The 18,097-nt window shown below is 28.9% G+C and overlaps 2 protein-coding genes across 5 annotated transcripts; both read left to right on the forward strand.

Moving 5' to 3' along the window:
- Positions 1 to 1,155: 1,155 nt before the first annotated feature.
- LOC105835715 (interaptin) lies at positions 1,156 to 10,844 on the forward strand. Of its 4 annotated transcripts, XM_012679221.3 has the most exons (15): positions 1,156 to 1,479; positions 3,475 to 3,658; positions 4,766 to 5,650; positions 5,800 to 6,190; positions 6,319 to 6,686; positions 6,774 to 7,205; positions 7,281 to 7,454; positions 7,606 to 7,803; positions 7,995 to 8,246; positions 8,310 to 8,593; positions 8,710 to 8,818; positions 8,887 to 9,286; positions 9,488 to 10,035; positions 10,125 to 10,169; positions 10,668 to 10,844. In XM_012679221.3, exons 2-15 carry the CDS (start codon positions 3,491 to 3,493, stop codon positions 10,755 to 10,757), a joined length of 4,344 nt encoding a protein of 1,447 aa, XP_012534675.1. In that variant the 5' UTR covers positions 1,156 to 1,479; positions 3,475 to 3,490; the 3' UTR covers positions 10,758 to 10,844. The 4 variants fall into 4 exon arrangements, with proteins under 4 accessions (XP_012534675.1, XP_012534672.1, XP_012534673.1 ...); XM_012679218.3 differs by having other exon boundaries at positions 8,887 to 10,035; XM_012679219.3 differs by lacking the exons at positions 1,156 to 1,479; positions 3,475 to 3,658 and adding an exon at positions 4,025 to 4,446 and having other exon boundaries at positions 8,887 to 10,035.
- Positions 10,845 to 10,992: 148 nt separating this feature from the next.
- On the forward strand, positions 10,993 to 17,823 carry LOC105828000. The gene is made up of 7 exons (XM_036290511.1): positions 10,993 to 13,046; positions 13,234 to 14,791; positions 15,512 to 15,628; positions 16,378 to 16,468; positions 16,865 to 17,010; positions 17,167 to 17,299; positions 17,547 to 17,823. The coding sequence occupies exons 2-7, from the start codon at positions 14,547 to 14,549 to the stop codon at positions 17,598 to 17,600; spliced, it is 786 nt and encodes a 261-aa protein (XP_036146404.1). The 5' UTR covers positions 10,993 to 13,046; positions 13,234 to 14,546; the 3' UTR covers positions 17,601 to 17,823.
- Positions 17,824 to 18,097: the final 274 nt, after the last annotated feature.

The raw sequence follows: 18,097 nt of genomic DNA on the forward strand, positions 1-18,097 counted from the left end.
CCCGCAGCTGATTCGAACGCCAGAGAGACGTACAGATATAGGTTTTTCGCAAATAGTTTTAGTCGCGAACCGTCCATGAATGTCATAAATTATTTTAAATAAAAATTAATTATTTTCGATGTATTAATATTTTCCTTTAGATATTTCAATCTTAATGACTTTGTTGCCAAGCACAAAATAAGAAATACATTTATATTACATCGTGTTTCTTACAATGTAAATAAAAACTTGAATGTAATAGAAATAAAATTCTATATTTTTAAAAAAGCTGAAAAAAGAAAGATTGCTCCGACTATAATTTCTTAGGCTTGTTATCAAAATTATCCCGGCGACCGAAAGAATACGACACATTAAGAATATGATGAGGCTTCCAATGCGTTGATATTGCTATCGACAAGATAATTCTTAAACAATGGCAATTTTTTAATTTAAAATTTAAATTATTTAATATAATTAATCCTGTAGATGACGCATTAAGAATATAGTAAGGCTTCTAATGCGTTGATATTGTCACCAAACTAATAATTAAATGTTAAAAATTTAAGTCGCTTAACCACACATCCTGTTGATAACATTGCCAGCTTGGCTCAGCCTTGGATGTCATTCAGTTCTAATTAAACTTGTCTTTGATTAATGTAAAATTTTTACGCTGTTTTCTTGTTAGGTTTTTAAAATTATTATATTGAGTGTATATTGTAAAGGAAAAATGAGGAAAAAATAAATCAAAATAAATTTTAGGAAATAAATAGAATAAAATAAATTTTCCTTTTTGGAATAGACGACGACAGTGATGACGAACATTTCGAAAAACTATCTAAATATAGAATACGTGCGGAGCTATTGTTAGGACGTTTACGTTTCCCCAAGTGCACGTACTGCCTGAAGGCTTGAAAGCATCTTAAAATAGTTGTTTATTCTGTTAACTGTGAATGTTGTATCTTAAGGTAGAACTTGTGAGGATAATAATTTATTTTGCAACAAATGGTTGGCATTATTTCATTACTAAGAATAAATAAATTATAATTAATTTCTGTATTTATATTAATTAGAGCTTTTTATTTAGAGTGTTGAGTACTATTTATTTTTTCGACTAACTTTTTTTTACATTTTTTTACTTCCCCCCCCCCCTAAAATAATCCCTTATAGCAATATGAAATTAAAACAGTGCCAATATGCATTGGATGTTTATTGGGAATTTTTTAAACATAGATTTGTTTTTTTGTGCTTTGAAAAGCTCAATGATTTTTCAAAATGTGAAATACGCGCGGAAATCAAGCAACGCTTCCGCGCGTTCGGATTCGTTGCGAAGTATCGTTGTATATATCGTTGCCTTTGCGCAGGCGATCTTTTGAAATGGTATTTTTAGAGATGCGAGTCGGTTGCCCGCTAGCAACGACGACAGTAGTCAGACAGAGTTGTTATTAACGCTCGGAGAAACTAAAGTGCACTGCGTTTTTACAATTTTTCGACTGACTATTGGTGAGCAATTAAATTTATTAATATTTATTTAAAAGTTTTGTGGTTGTTTGTGGAAAGTCTGTGTGATTGTCATTTTGTATTTATCTACTGTACTCTTGGTTGTTAAATGTTGACATATTCAATATTTGTTTTACTTAAATAAGCTTTAATATATTAATATTAAGAATTATTTCCATTAATTTTGTTGTGAGGTGTATTATATAAGCGAATTAGACAATACATTACATTTGTTCTCATTAAACGATTATGTTATCTTTGCGTCGTAATTAAAAGCGTTAAGGCAAGTGTGTTTCTATTTTTATCTTACTGATTTAGTTTCTTAAATCTTATTTAATTTTTAAAGGGGTAGTTTGATTTTTTAATTAAAAAATATCGATTTTTAAAAATAGAGTCTTCTTACAGTTTGAGGTTACTTCTTAATTTGTATGAAATTTTAAGTTAAAATTTGTTAAATTGCTGAAGTTATAAGCCGTAAATCGACTCAGTGCGCAGGCATTTTGAAGCGACAGCTGTTAGATTTTTACTGGGCGATCAACTGTGAATAGATTATATGTTTGAAAATGTTGCAAACTATAAAGTTAATTTACAATAATTTATCATCGAGAGAATAGTTAGAAAAGTATTTATGTGATAAAACTTAAAATAATAATGAGAGTTTCAATTCCATTGTTTGTCGATTCGCCTTCAAACGTGTTTACTGTGGCTCAAATATATTTAATTGAAATTGCAGCTTATATTAATCGGTATTTTTAATAAAGATTTTTATTCTATTTTAAAAATAATGAATACAATTGAAATTATTATTGGTGAGCAAATAAAGATTTTTGCCAATGCTTTTGAACAAAAAGAAATAAAATAAGTTTTACAAACAAAAAAAGGAAATACTGTATAACCCTGATATAACTGATTAGCTGTGAGTACTTGATATACCTTTATAAATTATATTTAAAATTTTAAACGTATTTATCTCAAAACAGCTTTTTTGGAACAAAACTGATATAATTTCTAGAAAATTATTTGATTAATTTGAAATTTTAATGCATGTTGAACAATCACTTTATTATTTAACCAATAAGAAAAGTGATAGAATATATATTTTTTAATTACAAAAAATAAATTTTGAGTAAACTCGACTATTGGGACTTGACAAGCCATTTCTTTCTTTATTATTATTTTTTCTTTTTTATTAAAAACGATAACTATATGTATATAAAATAAAACGCCGTTTGATTTTCTGTTCAGATGATCTGAAAAATAAGTATCATGTTAACTTAGCAATCAAGAAGTATTAGAATTAAGGAGGAATAACATAAAGAACATTATTTTTAATAAAAATAATTTAAAAAAATAATTAGTAATTACTTCAATTGTAGTAAAAATACATATACAGTTTGGAATTAGTTTACAATACGTTTCGCCAATAAAAATTGCCAAAGAAAGCGATTTTTTAGCAATTTTTGGACTAAGAATGTCAGACTTCCTCCTTAAAGAGAATCGGGTTACAATTTAGATCGAACTAGTTTCTAAAAATAAAAGCTGATGCACGCAATCCAAACTTTTTCTTCTGACAACTATATATATCTAACTATATATATATATATATATATATATATATATATATAATATATACATTATAGACGAGGTTTTCAATGCGTTGATATTACCACTACAAATTATTGGTAAACCGTGTGAATTAAATATACATTTTAATTAGCCTTATTTAATAATTGATTTAGTTGATGATATTGTCTAACCAATTTGACTTATTTTTATTTACTGATTAACATCGTCTTTGATTAATGTAAAATTTTTACGCTGTTTCCTCGTTAATCTTTTCAATTATTGTATTAAATGTTAATTGTTAACCGTTCACATTAAAAAGTATATGATATTATATTATTATATTATATAATGCGTGTGTGCGTGTAAAAATATATATCCGATTATTGGGACGTTACCTTAATATAAAAATTCATATCCTTTTTTTTATCTTAGTAAGTAGAAAATTTAAATGGGAACATCAAGTAGCAGTAATGGTACACCGGTTGCAATCTCAACGAGCAAACATGAGGCAGAAACATCTTCAAATCCAGCAAATGCTTGTCTCATGAACGACGAAAGACAAAGAATGTATGTCGGAACAAGTATCTGTAAGAAGGAAGAACAGTCACAATCGCAAGTATGTTTCTATAATTAAAAAAAAATATTTTTGGAGAAAAAGAAAAGAGACAGAAGAAAGAGAGAAAGAAAGAGAATTTTGATGCAGGACTTGAACCTTGCATACCAAAGTATCAAATAAATTTTGATTTTACTTGATACTTTGGCAAACAGGGTTCGAGATTCTACGCAACCTTGAAGACTAATGAATTCTGGGATCAGAGACAACAGCACTCATTCTATCAAATACAATGTCTTCTAATTACAAGACTCAAGTAAACCATTACTTTTTCTTTTTTTTTATTATATTAAATTTTTAGTTTAATATTTCATTAATGTTTTATTATCATCGACAAACATGAATCTGGCGTATACTTTTTTCGCGACCGATTAAGATATATGCAAGATCTATGGATCAAGATATATATTATATTTGTCTCGACTGTCACCGCATTAACAGTTTGTTTATGATACGTGGGATTACGGTTAAATTAAACTCGGGCATTGCCATCGTCGCGAGTCGCATCTGTGATTGTAAGTAAAAAATCACGCGATTTTATCGCGCGGAAGTCGGTTCTTCTGTCAGCCGCGACAAGCTGGCTCCTCTCCAATCTGTGTTTTTGGGAGAACACGCTGACTCACAGTCACGAAAAGTCACAGACTCCGCAGCCATCTGCGTCGCGATCACGTGCTTATTCTCGGTTAATTTCACGGGAACGTTGCATCTTATGCCAGTATACTATTGTGAATCATCGAGGGTGGATCACTGTCTCTTGAAACCACTGATAAAATCTTATTCTTCCGAAAACTGTAAGCTTGTGTGAGATAACTTTTTAATTGTGCATTAATGTGTCTGGCAAAAGAAATTCTTAAAAAAAGAAAACAGAAAGAGAGAAAGAACAAAAGAAAGAGAAGACGCTTTGTTTCTTTCTTCTTTATTTGAAATCACGCGATTTATCGTTAATGCATATATTACAATTATATTTTCTAAACTATCAGAGTTAATATTTTTATTGGTATTGATTGAGCTTTAAGAAAAAGGTAACATTTCGAAACAATCAATGATTTACGTGCTTTCAAGTTTTTTATGAATTAATAAATTTAAATTACAAATCGCTTTATATTGCAGTTAACGTGTACCACGCAAATGACAGGTTGGAAGTCCGTCGATGGTCACGATCACCTAATGTGTCAACAAAGTAATGAAATCGTCGAGCTTTCGCGAATTATTTCGCAGTTGGCTATGACCAATCATCAATTAGTCAGTGCGCATAATGCAACGCTGAAGCGTATGGAAGCGTTATATTTGGAGCTATCGAAGGATAGAAAGGTTTGCTTGCAAAATATTTCGGCAGAGAATCTGGAAGTATGCGAAAACGCTTCTCAACAAAGATTGCAGAATAAAGACATTGAAAAAGGAGAAATGCAAAAATTAGAGCAACGTATCGTTAAATTAGAAGAATTATTGATGGCGAGTTCTTTTGAACAGTGTAAACAACAATATTTGCAAGAAAATAGTAAAGTGCTCTCTAGAACGGAAAGATCGGAGAATTCGTTGAAGAAACGAGATATAAAGAACAAGAATTCCTGTTCAAAATCCGCGGAATCGCACTGTGAATCTTCGAAGCAACAATCGAATTATATCACGATAGATGCTATTGATAAAGTATCTGACAATTGTGACGATGATCAAGCCATAATCGAAAAGGAAATGGATGTTTACATGTGCTGTAGCGCTCATTCCGATGATTCCACGATAAATATTCCTAGATTAAATAAAAATTCATATTCCATGAACGTAAATTTAGATAATGTACATAAAGAATGCACAAAATTGAGAGATGACAAACAAGATCCAATGAGAAATTTGATGAACAAAGAAGTATTTACATTGTCAGAAGAAGTTGAAAGATTAAAAGTGGATCAAATGGAATTTCAAGGTGCGAATGAGAAACTGTTATGCAGTCTGACAAATCAGAAAAATTTGGTGGATAAATTAGGCGTAGATTATGAGGTAAGGTGATGTCTAAGATTTCTGATTTTAGGAATTGTAAGAAAAAATCAAAAACCTCGATCGCTTGAACAATCTCTTACTACATTTAATTTAGTTGCAAAGTTATATTAAAATATTTCCTCTAAATATTATTGTCTTTTTTTATTTAGGAACTGAAAACGCGATATGCGATAATAGAAGCTAATTTACATGAACGCAGGCAAGAGTACAACGAACTGACAAAGTATTTATACTGCGCTAAGGAAGAAATCGAAAGATTGTTGAAAGAGATTGATGTCTTTCAGTCTGAAAAAGACACTACCAATACGAGAATTTCAATTTTGGAACAAAACCTGCAAAAATCGTTGCTCGAGACTGAACGAATTAAAAATGAAGAAAACCAACAGATATCAAAATTGCGGACACAATTATCTGAAGAAGTTTCGGACAAAAAGAAACAGATTAAGGCTCTTGAAGATGCTTTGCAAGAAATTCAAAGACTGAAGGAGACTATGAAGACTGAAACAAGCGAAGAAAACATTGCTTCGAGAGAAGATATTGGTATGTTTTTTACATTGTCTACAAGTTTTTACTATATTGTTCTATTAAAAATATCTACATTATAAATAAGTAAATAAATAAATTACATTTTAACTTATAAAATAAAATTAAGCGTTTGTATATTACAGATATTGTTGACTCGGTAGATGATATACCGAAAAGTACGTTGAATTCAAATTGCGCCATCGCCAATATGGATGAATTTAGAAAAGAATTAAGTCTAAAGAGAGAAGCCAGACACAGAGCTATTGCGGCAGTCTCGTCTGAGATGGAAAGACTTAGAAGAGAACTGGAGGCTGAGAAGGAAGCTCATTCCAAAACATCGAACATGTTGGATCAGTTACGTTCCGCTCATAGTAATTCGCAAGATCTCGATCTCGCGAATGACGATTTTGTCAAGACTACGATAAAAGAACAAGAAAAGTTAAGACATAAAGATGAAAGCGAGAAAGCATTGAAACGCGCGGAAGCGCAACAATTGACGCATACTTTAAAGGTACTGTTTGCATTTTATTTTTTTTTTACGATCCGATTTTTACGATTTTTTTTTAAATCCGTATATGAATACACATACTTGTTTCAGATATCGGATGAGTTAAGAAATGACGTACAATATCAAATTGAGAAGATGGACGACCTTCGTTATCACCTGGAGAGCGATCCAGAGCGTCACCAACAACGCATTCGCTGTTTGAAGGAAGTGACCAATAAGGCACGCGCATCTCTTATTGCACGAGAACGTCAGACTAATGAACTGAAGAATTATTTAGCTCAACTGGTGGTTAGATTAGGCGACAGGAGCTTCCTAGAAATTCAAAATAATGCGGGAAATGAATACGAGCGACAGTTGGAAAATATAAATGCATTGAAAAGTCTCTACAACGGGAGGCTGCGAGTCTTAACTGAATTGAAAGATTCCGCAAACAGAGAATTGATGGATGTGAAACAGAAACTGGAATACACCCTAAAGAAATCGGAGAATTTAGAAGAAGAACTTAAGAAAGCCGAAGATAAGGTATCGAAGCGTTATTACACGATTTTATTTTGATTGTTTGAATTTGACAGCTTTATGTTATGCTACACGTGTCAGGTTGATGCTCAAGGCTCAGAAATAACAAATTTGGAATCGCAATTGGGATTAACCAAGGCAGATTGTAGAGATCTTCAAAATCAAATGTCTCTCATTAATGGACTATTTACGCAGATGCTGCTCGGAGCTTCCTCTGCAGATATGGATCTTGATCGGTTGACTCAGCTGTTACAGGTAATGGCTGATTTATTATTTATAGTTTGTAACAGAAAAAATTAATATTTTATGATTTATTTTAACGACAAATTTTTTAAGAAACAATGTAAAATATATAAGACTGTATAAATGAAAAGAACTATAATAATAAATTTGATTCTAACATTAGGAAAATCACGATCTTATAAGTGACATAGCCAGGGAAGAAAGTACCGAAGCAGCAGCTCTTCCTAAACTTCTTTTAGATTTGATTGAGCAAGTTGAAGGTGGCAAAGCGAATAAAAAAAATAATGTAGAAAATATTGGCGAAGTTGATAGAAAAGAAGATGACCTACAAGAAGAACACATCGCCCATAATTTACCCAAAGTTAATACGCATAAAAAATCTAATATATTAATTTTTAATATAATTCCCTTAGTTTATTTTTTAGGCTAATTTAAATGCTGCATTACGTAAAATACAATTATATGCTTTTTACATTGTAAAAAAATTAAAAACACATAATTGTATGTAATACAGCATTTAAATAGGCGTAAAAAAAATAAAATTATATGTAGGTATGGCGTGTCTTATTTGAATTACTGAGTTGCCATGCAATGACCTCTCCGAGCGTTTCCGTTGCGTCTTGTTCGGACCCTAACAGCTGCTATAAGTCTGTGGACACTCCAGCAGGTCCACGATTAGTAATATCTGTGAGCAAAACGTATATTCGTTTAAAGGAATTAATTCTGGAGAAGAAACATTTGGAGAAGGAGATGAATCGCATGAAACAATTGAACGTTCATTTAGAGAGTAAACTTGGCGAACAGGTAAATAATCTTCTGCATGTACGAAACAGTACAATAGAAATTTATTATTTTTTCAATATCTAGGAGAAGAGACTTTCTATGGTGTCGGTTGAGTTGGCCAAAACGTGGAATATAGTCGGCCGTATGCAGGCACAACATCAGCAACTGCATACACATGAGGCTATACTAAGATATGAATTGCAGGAGAAGAGAAAAATGTTGCAGGAGTTAAAGCAAGAGTTGGAATACTGCAGAGAGAAATGGGAGTCAGCTAGACAAAAAAATACAAATACCGAACGGGAATGGAGAAATTTACGTCGCGAGTTTGCTGCACGGAAAGCTTTAGTTGTCCATGACTCTTTCAATAGGTTTTCGATTTTATTTTATTATACATATACGTCAGTGTATATGTGTATATGTAATTGAAGATTTACACATTTAATCTTTTTTTGATAAAATTTATTATTATTATTATTCTATGTAGTGCTGAAAGCGGTTTTAGCGATGAGCAAGTTGATGATACTGATGAGGAAGAAGAAGTAGAAGTAATAGAGGAACGAATTAGACACGGTCCGCGCAGACGAACACGAAAGGTTTTTGTTAAATATTTATACAAATTTTTTATTACTTTTTAAATAAAATGTTGCTTAAATTAATGCAGGAGAGCCCTAGAGTGCCAACACCGGATACAGAATCCGAACAGCCGACAGATACCGAGCTGTCAGAATCAGCTGGATCTTTAATGATTTTGGAACAACGCCCACCGACTCCGGAAACTGAAGCAGAATTGGACGAGTCAGAGACGACACCTTTTGAAGACCCATGCAATAATCCGATATCTGAAACTTGCGATGTAGAAACTAATCAAACGACAACTTTTAGAACGGATTTCTGTGACGAAAATCTACAATCTTGGACTGTCAAATCTCTGTGTGCATCCACTGAGAAGACACTGAAACAAACAGCTACAAATATAGATCTATTGGCGGTAGATAATGGCGAATCTTTTAAATCAACGACTGTGATTAGAAATTCGACAAAAGAGCACGATGACGTCAACGGTGAGACAATAAAATCCGAAAGTATTTCGTCATTGCCCATTTCTTATACACCTTTTACTACTGTTGTAAATACAACCGGCACGATGTCTGTTTTTTCTATCGGACCCCTTCCTACAATTACTACATCACTTTCGTCAATAAAAAGTGTGCAATTCAGCAATCCTTTGATCATGGGACCGTCTAATCGTTTTCTTGCTCCAGTGTTTGGTGCGGCCGCGATGGAATTGGAAAATTTAACGAATAATTGTATCAGTCCTTTATCTACTATTTGGTCCTCCTCAATGATGTCATCAAGGCAAGAAGAAGAGCCAATAGAAAACAAGGACCAACCACTTCCCAAACCAATAAACAACGTTGTAGATATCGACAATATCTCCATAGATTCTTCTTCGAGTTTGGATACAATTCAAGAATTTCCTACGGCCAACGTTAGCTCTATACCTCCATCAGAATCTAAAGATGAACCACGGGAAAACGCGATAAGCTTGCAAAGAGAAGCTTCTACTTCAACTAAATCTCGAACTCCGAAAGAAGTGTTGGCAGCACGAGCCAATCGATTGAAACGTTTGGAGGAGCAGGCTGATTGGCTTATGAAGAAAATGACAGCTACAAGTAAACGTAGTACCGCTCTTTGCACAAGATTGGAGGAGCTTCATGAAGCTTATTGTGAACCACCGGTTCCTCCACCTATGCCAGATGTTTTACCTAGTTGTAGACTACCATCCACGCTGCCCAATCAACCTCATCAGGTAAAAGCACGTTATATTTTTGCAGATAAATTATTGATTTACGTTTTTTAATATTTATTTTTTAAATTTCTCTCTTTAACTTCTTGTAGATATCTGAATCATCATCTACTAATAGTACCAAAAATCAGAGTTGGGTAAGTTAATATATCTTTTTAACTAAATTAAAGTTAATTGATTATAAAATTAATTTAGTTAAGTTAAAAGTTACATAAATAAAATACTAACCCAGTTAAAGTTACGTTAAGATTAATTTAACTTAAGTTAAAATAAAAGTTAATTTTGAAAAACTTTATATAAAATTAAAAAACTATATAATATATTTAATTTAGATTATCATCATAATTACAGTATAGATCATCAAATATATTTAATATTTTACTTGTAAATTAAGTTATAATATTAGTTATATAAAATAACCAAAAAATATTGATTTTATGCATTAATGTATTTTTATTTTATAATTTTTTTGCTCAGATAAAATTCTTAATTTAGGAAAAAGTTAATAAGTTAAAATTCCTACGTTTCAAAAATAACTAGTTAAAGTTAAAAATTAAATTATTTAAAATTATCTAAATTAAATTAAAAGTTATTAACTTTTTCACTTTATTATTAACTTTCAACTTTTTAAATAGTTACTATCCAACCCTGCCAGAAGTACCGAAGATGAAAATTCGAACACGCCGAAAAATGAAGCATCAGCATCGAATGTCAAGAGTTTATAATTATTCACTGTTTATTAATTAATCTTGTTTACGAGAAAAATTATATGAAGTAAAAATTAATATTTTGAAATTGGCGAAACGCCAGATAACCAAAATAAAATAATTGGTAAAATTATATTTTGTAATTAAATCTGTTTCAATAAATTTAAATATGATTACTATTATCACCGTCACCAATATTATAATTATTAATTATTTGCCATTACAATTTTATTATTTTTTATTACTAATTTTATTACCATTACCATTTCAATACTATTTACCTTTTGGATAAATTAAGTCGATAAAGCAGGGCTTCTGCAAGATTCTGCAATTCATTGACAGAGTGCATAGATGTTTTGTGATTTACCGATTCTAATGAATTACCTATTTGATTCACAGATGTTAAGAAAACAACACTTTTTATATTATCATTATTTAACTATACAATCAACTTTTGACACTACAAAAGCTTCGAAGTGCTTCGAAGCATTCTTTGATTGGTCAATTCATAAAATTCTTTATTTCAATAAAAGGCAGTAAAGAACTCTTCTCGCGATGTTATCATCGTTTTCTTTTCATGCTGATCGCAGCTTCATATAATAATATGCTGTGTGAATCATTGTCGCTTCGATCACCTGTTTGTTTTTAAAAACAATGGAGTTTTTAATAAATGGAATACATGTATAAAATTTGCGTACAAAAGAATACGCGATAAAAAATGAGATAAGTGTAAGAATTTGATTGAATCCTTATTTCTAATTTCAATATAATTAATTAGTACAGATATTACTAAACTTTTAAAAAACATATTCAAATATAAACGACGGTCAGTCCGGCAAACAATACCAAGCAAAAAATCGGGGATCGCACGCAAATAAGCATATGAGATATAAATAAAGTAGTTGTACTATTAATATAATATATTGTTAAATAAATGAAAAAAATTGGTGTTTATACAGATAAACAATAGATGTATTACAATATCAATTTGAATCTTTTTGCGATACTAAAAGTCATCTTATCCACATAAGAAGACAAAAGATTTGTACCTAGAAATAATAAATGCTCATTTAGTCTGAAATTTTATGTTGATAAATAAAAGTACATATAACCTAGGTACGTTTAAGATACATTTGAAGTATCTATAACTAGATACTTTATTTTTCTATACCTGCACTTCGATACATTTTTTCAGAGTACATGTACTTGTACCTAGGTACTAAAAATAAAGTACCTTGCACAACACTGATTCATGTGCGAACTTTACTGCGATATTTTTCTGTGAATAATATTTTATGAGAAAAAAACACCTGTTAAATTTCCTCTGGCTGATGAATCGATTGCTGAAGATAGACTGTGTCCTGACATAATGTTAAATTCTGAAATATTTCTCGACAATTCATGTATTGCTTACAGTTTAACTAAATTACAGAAGATAACTTAAATAGTAAAACGTTAAATTGTTGGTAAAAGTGAAAAAATGTAATCAGCCAACCGAATGTAGTAGAGATAAATAAAATTTCTGTTCATTTCATTTTCGCTAACTGTTTTGCAACTGTTTTAGTTCTAGCAGAGAGATGACAAATATTGTCGATAAGTACTTCAGTTTCAACCGAACTCTTTTGTTGGTAATTGGTTTGTGGCCTTATGAAAAATCAAAACTTGCTCAACTGCAAATACTCTGCATCTTTAGCATTCTTATAACTGGCATTGTATTTCAGGTATAATATATTCTTGTGATATATATAAATATCATCTTAATGTATGTATCAACAGGTCCATTTCATATAACATAAAAATTTGTTTATCAATTTGATATTAATGTTATTTGTTAAAATATTGTGTTAGACAATATTTTAACTAAACAATTAAATATAAAGAATCCTTTGATTCGCAAATGTAAATAATAATCAAACAATAAAAACTTATTTTTTATTAATGTAAAAAAATATAAGCACATATGTATTGTACATTTATACTAGCGTAATATAATAAATACTATTATATCGTATTCTGTTACATGTTAATTATGTGATAATTACAATAACAAAAAAGGAAAAATTATAATTGTAATTTACTTAAAATTGCAACATATATGAAATGATAACTAAGAATAGCTTACAAAAAGTAGAAGTATACAGAATAAAAATTTTTTCTTTATTTTAAAAAAATTTTTACTACTTACAGCTCACAACAATTTTGACTTCACAATGTAGTGTGGAATCGATCATTGAGATTTTATCTTTCACATTTGTCTTCAGCACCTGCGTCATAAAATACAATGCTTTTTATATTAATACTAAGACGGTAAATTGACGGTTTACTGTATTTACACAACATTACACACACACACACACACACACACACACACACACACACACACACACACACACACACACACACACACACACACACAAATAAATATTTTAATGTAAACAATTTTATAACTATTAATTTATTTAAAAACAACTAATAACTAAAAATTTATTGACAGAATAGATAAAGTATTTAATGGAACAAGTTGAGCATATCTATAATAATGTAGTAGACAACAACGAAATTGCTATTGTAGAAAAATATGGAAGTAAAGCAAAGAACTATACAGTTGGTTTCATAGGCAAGCATCATTTCCTTTTTTTTTCTTATATTTCTAATCATTTACACATGTAAAATTTTTAGAAATATATATAGTGTGTAACGTAAAATATTAACGTTAATATTTAACTGCAAAAATAAAGAAATAACCAAATAAGCAGTTTACGCTTATAAACTATTATATAAAATAACTTAAATGTATTCTAATTTTTTAGTTCGATTTAAGTATATTTTAAAATATTTTCTGAACAATCAAGACGTTTTTTAATGTAAAAAAATTAAATTTTGAATTTTACTTGGTATCTCCGCTTGTCAGACACATAATAGAAAAATAAAAAACTTTTTAATGTACAATAATTTGAGTCGTCTGTTTTACCGATTAAATGCTAATTATCTTCTGACAAGCTTGGATCCTAATTAATTTCATAGAATTGTAAATCCTTCTCCAGAATTAAAGTATAAACAATAACAAACCCTGCTACATATAATTTTCTTTAAAAAATAAGAGATAATTAGAAAATTATTTTATACTTTTGTATAGTCTCGTGATTTTCATCCGCACCAATAAGTTTTTAAGATTCTATTTATACAAAATAATTGTAATGCAGGGTTGTCATTATAGGAAAGAATAATAACGTGCTTTGAGAACAGCTAGAAGCTTTTGATATAAGAAAGAATTTGTCTGCAAATTTTATGTATATGTGAGTGCGGATTTTAAAGAAATCAATAAGTAGAGTAATGTAAAAAAAATCTTTTTCGTTCTCGATATAAAACCCAAGATTGATATTCATAGATTGATATTCATATGTGTATTTTAATTCTGGAAAAGAATTTCTAATCCTATAAAAGAAATATATACGAAATTTCATTAATGATGTGCACAAATGACCAAATCATTGACTCCGATCAAATTTGAGAGGCAGTCCAGCATCCCCTTAGGCCTACTCAAAACGATTAGTTTAGCTATTGAAATCTGATCATTCCGCGTACTTGTAATGATAATTCAACATGCATTTAAAATAATAAAGAAAAACTAATTAATCATATAACAAAGATTATACATATTATCATCTAAAGCAAATATATTTATATATAAAATAATTTGAAATTCACTAATAGGTATACTTATTGCTGTTAATACAGTGCAGTGTATGTAGAAATTTAAATTAAAAAATTATTTTATTTTATTGTTTAGTCGGTATTATTTTTGGCATGATTATATTTGGAGGTGTCCAATTATGGTCACAACTTATTTATGTTCTACTATCTGTAAATGTATCTCGACCACGTCGCCTACAGATAGCAACTGAATATTTTATTGATCAAGAAAGATATTTCTACTTATTGTTTTTCCACATAAATACAGTTATGTTTATTGGATGTGTCGTAATGGTAGCGACAGGAACAATGCTCGTTGCATATCTTCATCATGCCTGCGGAATGTTTAAAATTGCTAGGTAATATAAAAATAAATAATGAAAAAAATTAAATAATGACATATGAAAATTGACAAAGATTTCGTATCACAAAATAATAACATATTTTTAAAAAAGAGCTCTAAAAGATTAGCGTCAGCGCAGTAATAAGTACATAGATTACAAAAAACATTATTAAATGTTTAAAACATTTCAATTTAATGTACGAATAAGCTACAGATTTCTTTACTTAACTTTAAACTACTTTTAGTGATAGAATAATGTAATATCAAAGTTGATCTGCCTGTGAAACCATAAAGTAAACATGTCCAATGCAAATCAATAAAATATTTAAACATTTAATGATTGCAAAGTATATACCACGTAGAACTTAAATAGTTAACATACGTGAAATAAAAAACTTAATATTTATAATTTTTTATATTAAGATAATATTATTTACGATTAAGATCACTTTTATATATTTATTTTAAAAAAGTGTGAAATTTTGAATGAGATGAAATCAAGTAAGAAAAGCATACAATATTTCTTGTTATATCTTTGTATTATTTACAATTTTTAATGAGATCTACATGATATTACAAATATTAAAATCTTATTAACTGATAGACGTTTGCATGTATGTTTGGGTTAATAGCTCACCAAAAATATAATCTCTTTATCTTTCTGAAATTATTAATCATTTTTACGTAAATTTATGTTTATGGCTATATATATATTTAATAATTAAATTATTTACAGTTATCGCATTGAAAAAGCAATACAAATTTATGAAGAAAAAAGAATTAACTTGAAAAACGAGTTTTTGGCACACAAAACCATGATTCATGCTGTGGATATTCATCGAAAAGCTTTAACGTTGGTATATGTGTACATATATACATAGACAGATTACAGATTAGAGCGTCTTGAAAGTTAGACCTAACTTTAAATGTCAGAAACAGCTTAGATATAGAAAACGTTAAAACCATTACACAATGCCAGGCAACAGGCAATAAGAATAGGAAATAAAGGAAGAGAGAAAGAGAGAAGAAGATCCTTTCTCTCTTTCTCTCTTTCATTATTTCTGTTCCTATTGCCTGTTGCCTGGCATTGTCTTTAGGCCCTTACAAACAGAAGTTGTAGTTTGTAGTACATTCAGGAGACAGGTAACGAAAAAATGTATATTTGAGTATATATATATATATATATACATATATATATAAATCTCAGAGTATCTCCTTGTGATGTACATATACATATACGTCGAGTAATGCGAATGTCGGTGGTATATCAACTTTACAAATATTAACTTTATATCTTGGTACTGGTTTGCATAGAAGGTACAAGTCGGTAATATTTTGAAAACGTCTCGACAAGAGCTATAAGAGTATGCCATAAAAAATGAGATTTTATTTAAGAGATCATGACATTGATCTTGAAAAACTTAAAATTAATATTCCATAGTTGGTGTTCTTAATATCTTACAATTTATATCTGAAATATTTTCCTAAAGATGTTTCCAAGGTCCAGGGAACTCCTTGGACCCAACTCTAGAAGTACTATATATATCAAAATATAAATACATATGTTGAATAATATTTAATAATACACTTTTGTTTTTAAAGATTTTCCAATGATCTAATATCCACATTTGAAATATCGTTTATGCTTTTAATAGTGATTGGAGTGCTAAGTTTAAGCTTAAATATTTACCGAGTAAGTTTTCTTTCTATAAATTCTTATTTAAAAATTTGTATAATATTTCTTTACGTTATTTTAGATTATTATTTTAATGTCAGGCTCTTGATTTATAAAATTTATTTGTTAAAATTTAATAAGATAAAAACAAGCTTGTGCAATCTTAAAATTTAGTTAAGAAATAAGTGCTATTAAATTTATCAAAAAATGTACAATATAAGATAACAATGTGAGAAATAATTTATAAAACAGTTATAATTAAAATACATAACTTTTTATTTATACAAATATTTGTAATTTAATACATTAATCTAGTTGATAAGGATTGTATTAAATTTTAAATTATATTTATATTAGTTCTTCTTTTTACTAACCTTCTCTTAAGAATTGATCTCAATAGTGTAATTGTATTAGGTTTTTCAACTTTTGTTATTTGGATATAATAAGGAGGAATTTCTAGTTAATCTTGCAGTTGCATTTGTATGTACTGTATATATGTTTACGGCTAATTTCATGGGACAACAGATTATAGATCATAATAACCACATATATGTTACTGCGTAAGTAATATATTTATTTCGTATATACTTATAATTACAAATGTAAAATTAATTATTAACATTAAAAAAAATATCAAAAATAAAAATAAAAGTAAAAACTTTGACTTGTTAAACATTTTTTATTTCTTAAGTTCTTCTTATTGTTATTTCTTTCAGATATAACGTGCGGTGGTATATAACTCCTTTACGCATACAAAAGCTGATACTGTTTCTGTTGCAAAGAGGCAATAAGAGTTTTGGTTTATGTGTTGGTGGATTGTTCGTAGCATCCATAGAATGTTTTGCTACGGTATAACATATTTTATATATTATTTATATATATTATGTGTTACATTTTACGTACCAATAAATATACAAATATTCATGTATAATATACAATATTATCAAAATACAATATATAGTAATAGTATTAATAATATTATATATATAATGTTCAAAAATTTTGTTTTATAATATATTAAAGTAATATTTATATTAATATACGACAAAATAAATTAATTGTACAAAGAAATAATAGTAAATGTATTCTTTTACAGCTCGCCAATGCATCTCTATCTTATTTTACTGTTATGTATTCAATGCAGTCATGAAAATCTAATTATCAATTACAGTAATGAAACAGGTTAATGAAAGATAGCATTAATATATCTTATGTCTAAAAAATAAATTTTGCAAATTATAAAAAAAGTGTAAATAAAAGAGTAGAAAGTGTTTTATAATAACACATAATGTATGAAAAAGAATTACTAATATTTATTTGTTTCGCACGATAGTTCATAAATATGTTATAAAGCTAAAGATCTATATTCTCAATTCACATTTATCGATAAAAATGCTGTTGAGTTCGTAGTAAACTATATAATTAAAAGCACTTTTATCGATAAAAGTGAGTCAAGAATATTAGTTAAAAAATTAATTATGTTTAAAGATAAAATAAATTTAGCTATAATAATTTTATATTATATATGGTTGTTTTTTTAAGGAAATTACTAGTTTACATTAAACATTGATTTATTTTTTTTAAGCTTTAATTTAATCTAATTGTAAAACCATCGTCCAATTATTTTATTTTTAATGTTATTTTTTT

Source organism: Monomorium pharaonis, chromosome 8 (assembly GCF_013373865.1).
Source record: "Monomorium pharaonis isolate MP-MQ-018 chromosome 8, ASM1337386v2, whole genome shotgun sequence".
Lineage (NCBI taxonomy): Eukaryota > Metazoa > Arthropoda > Insecta > Hymenoptera > Formicidae > Monomorium > Monomorium pharaonis.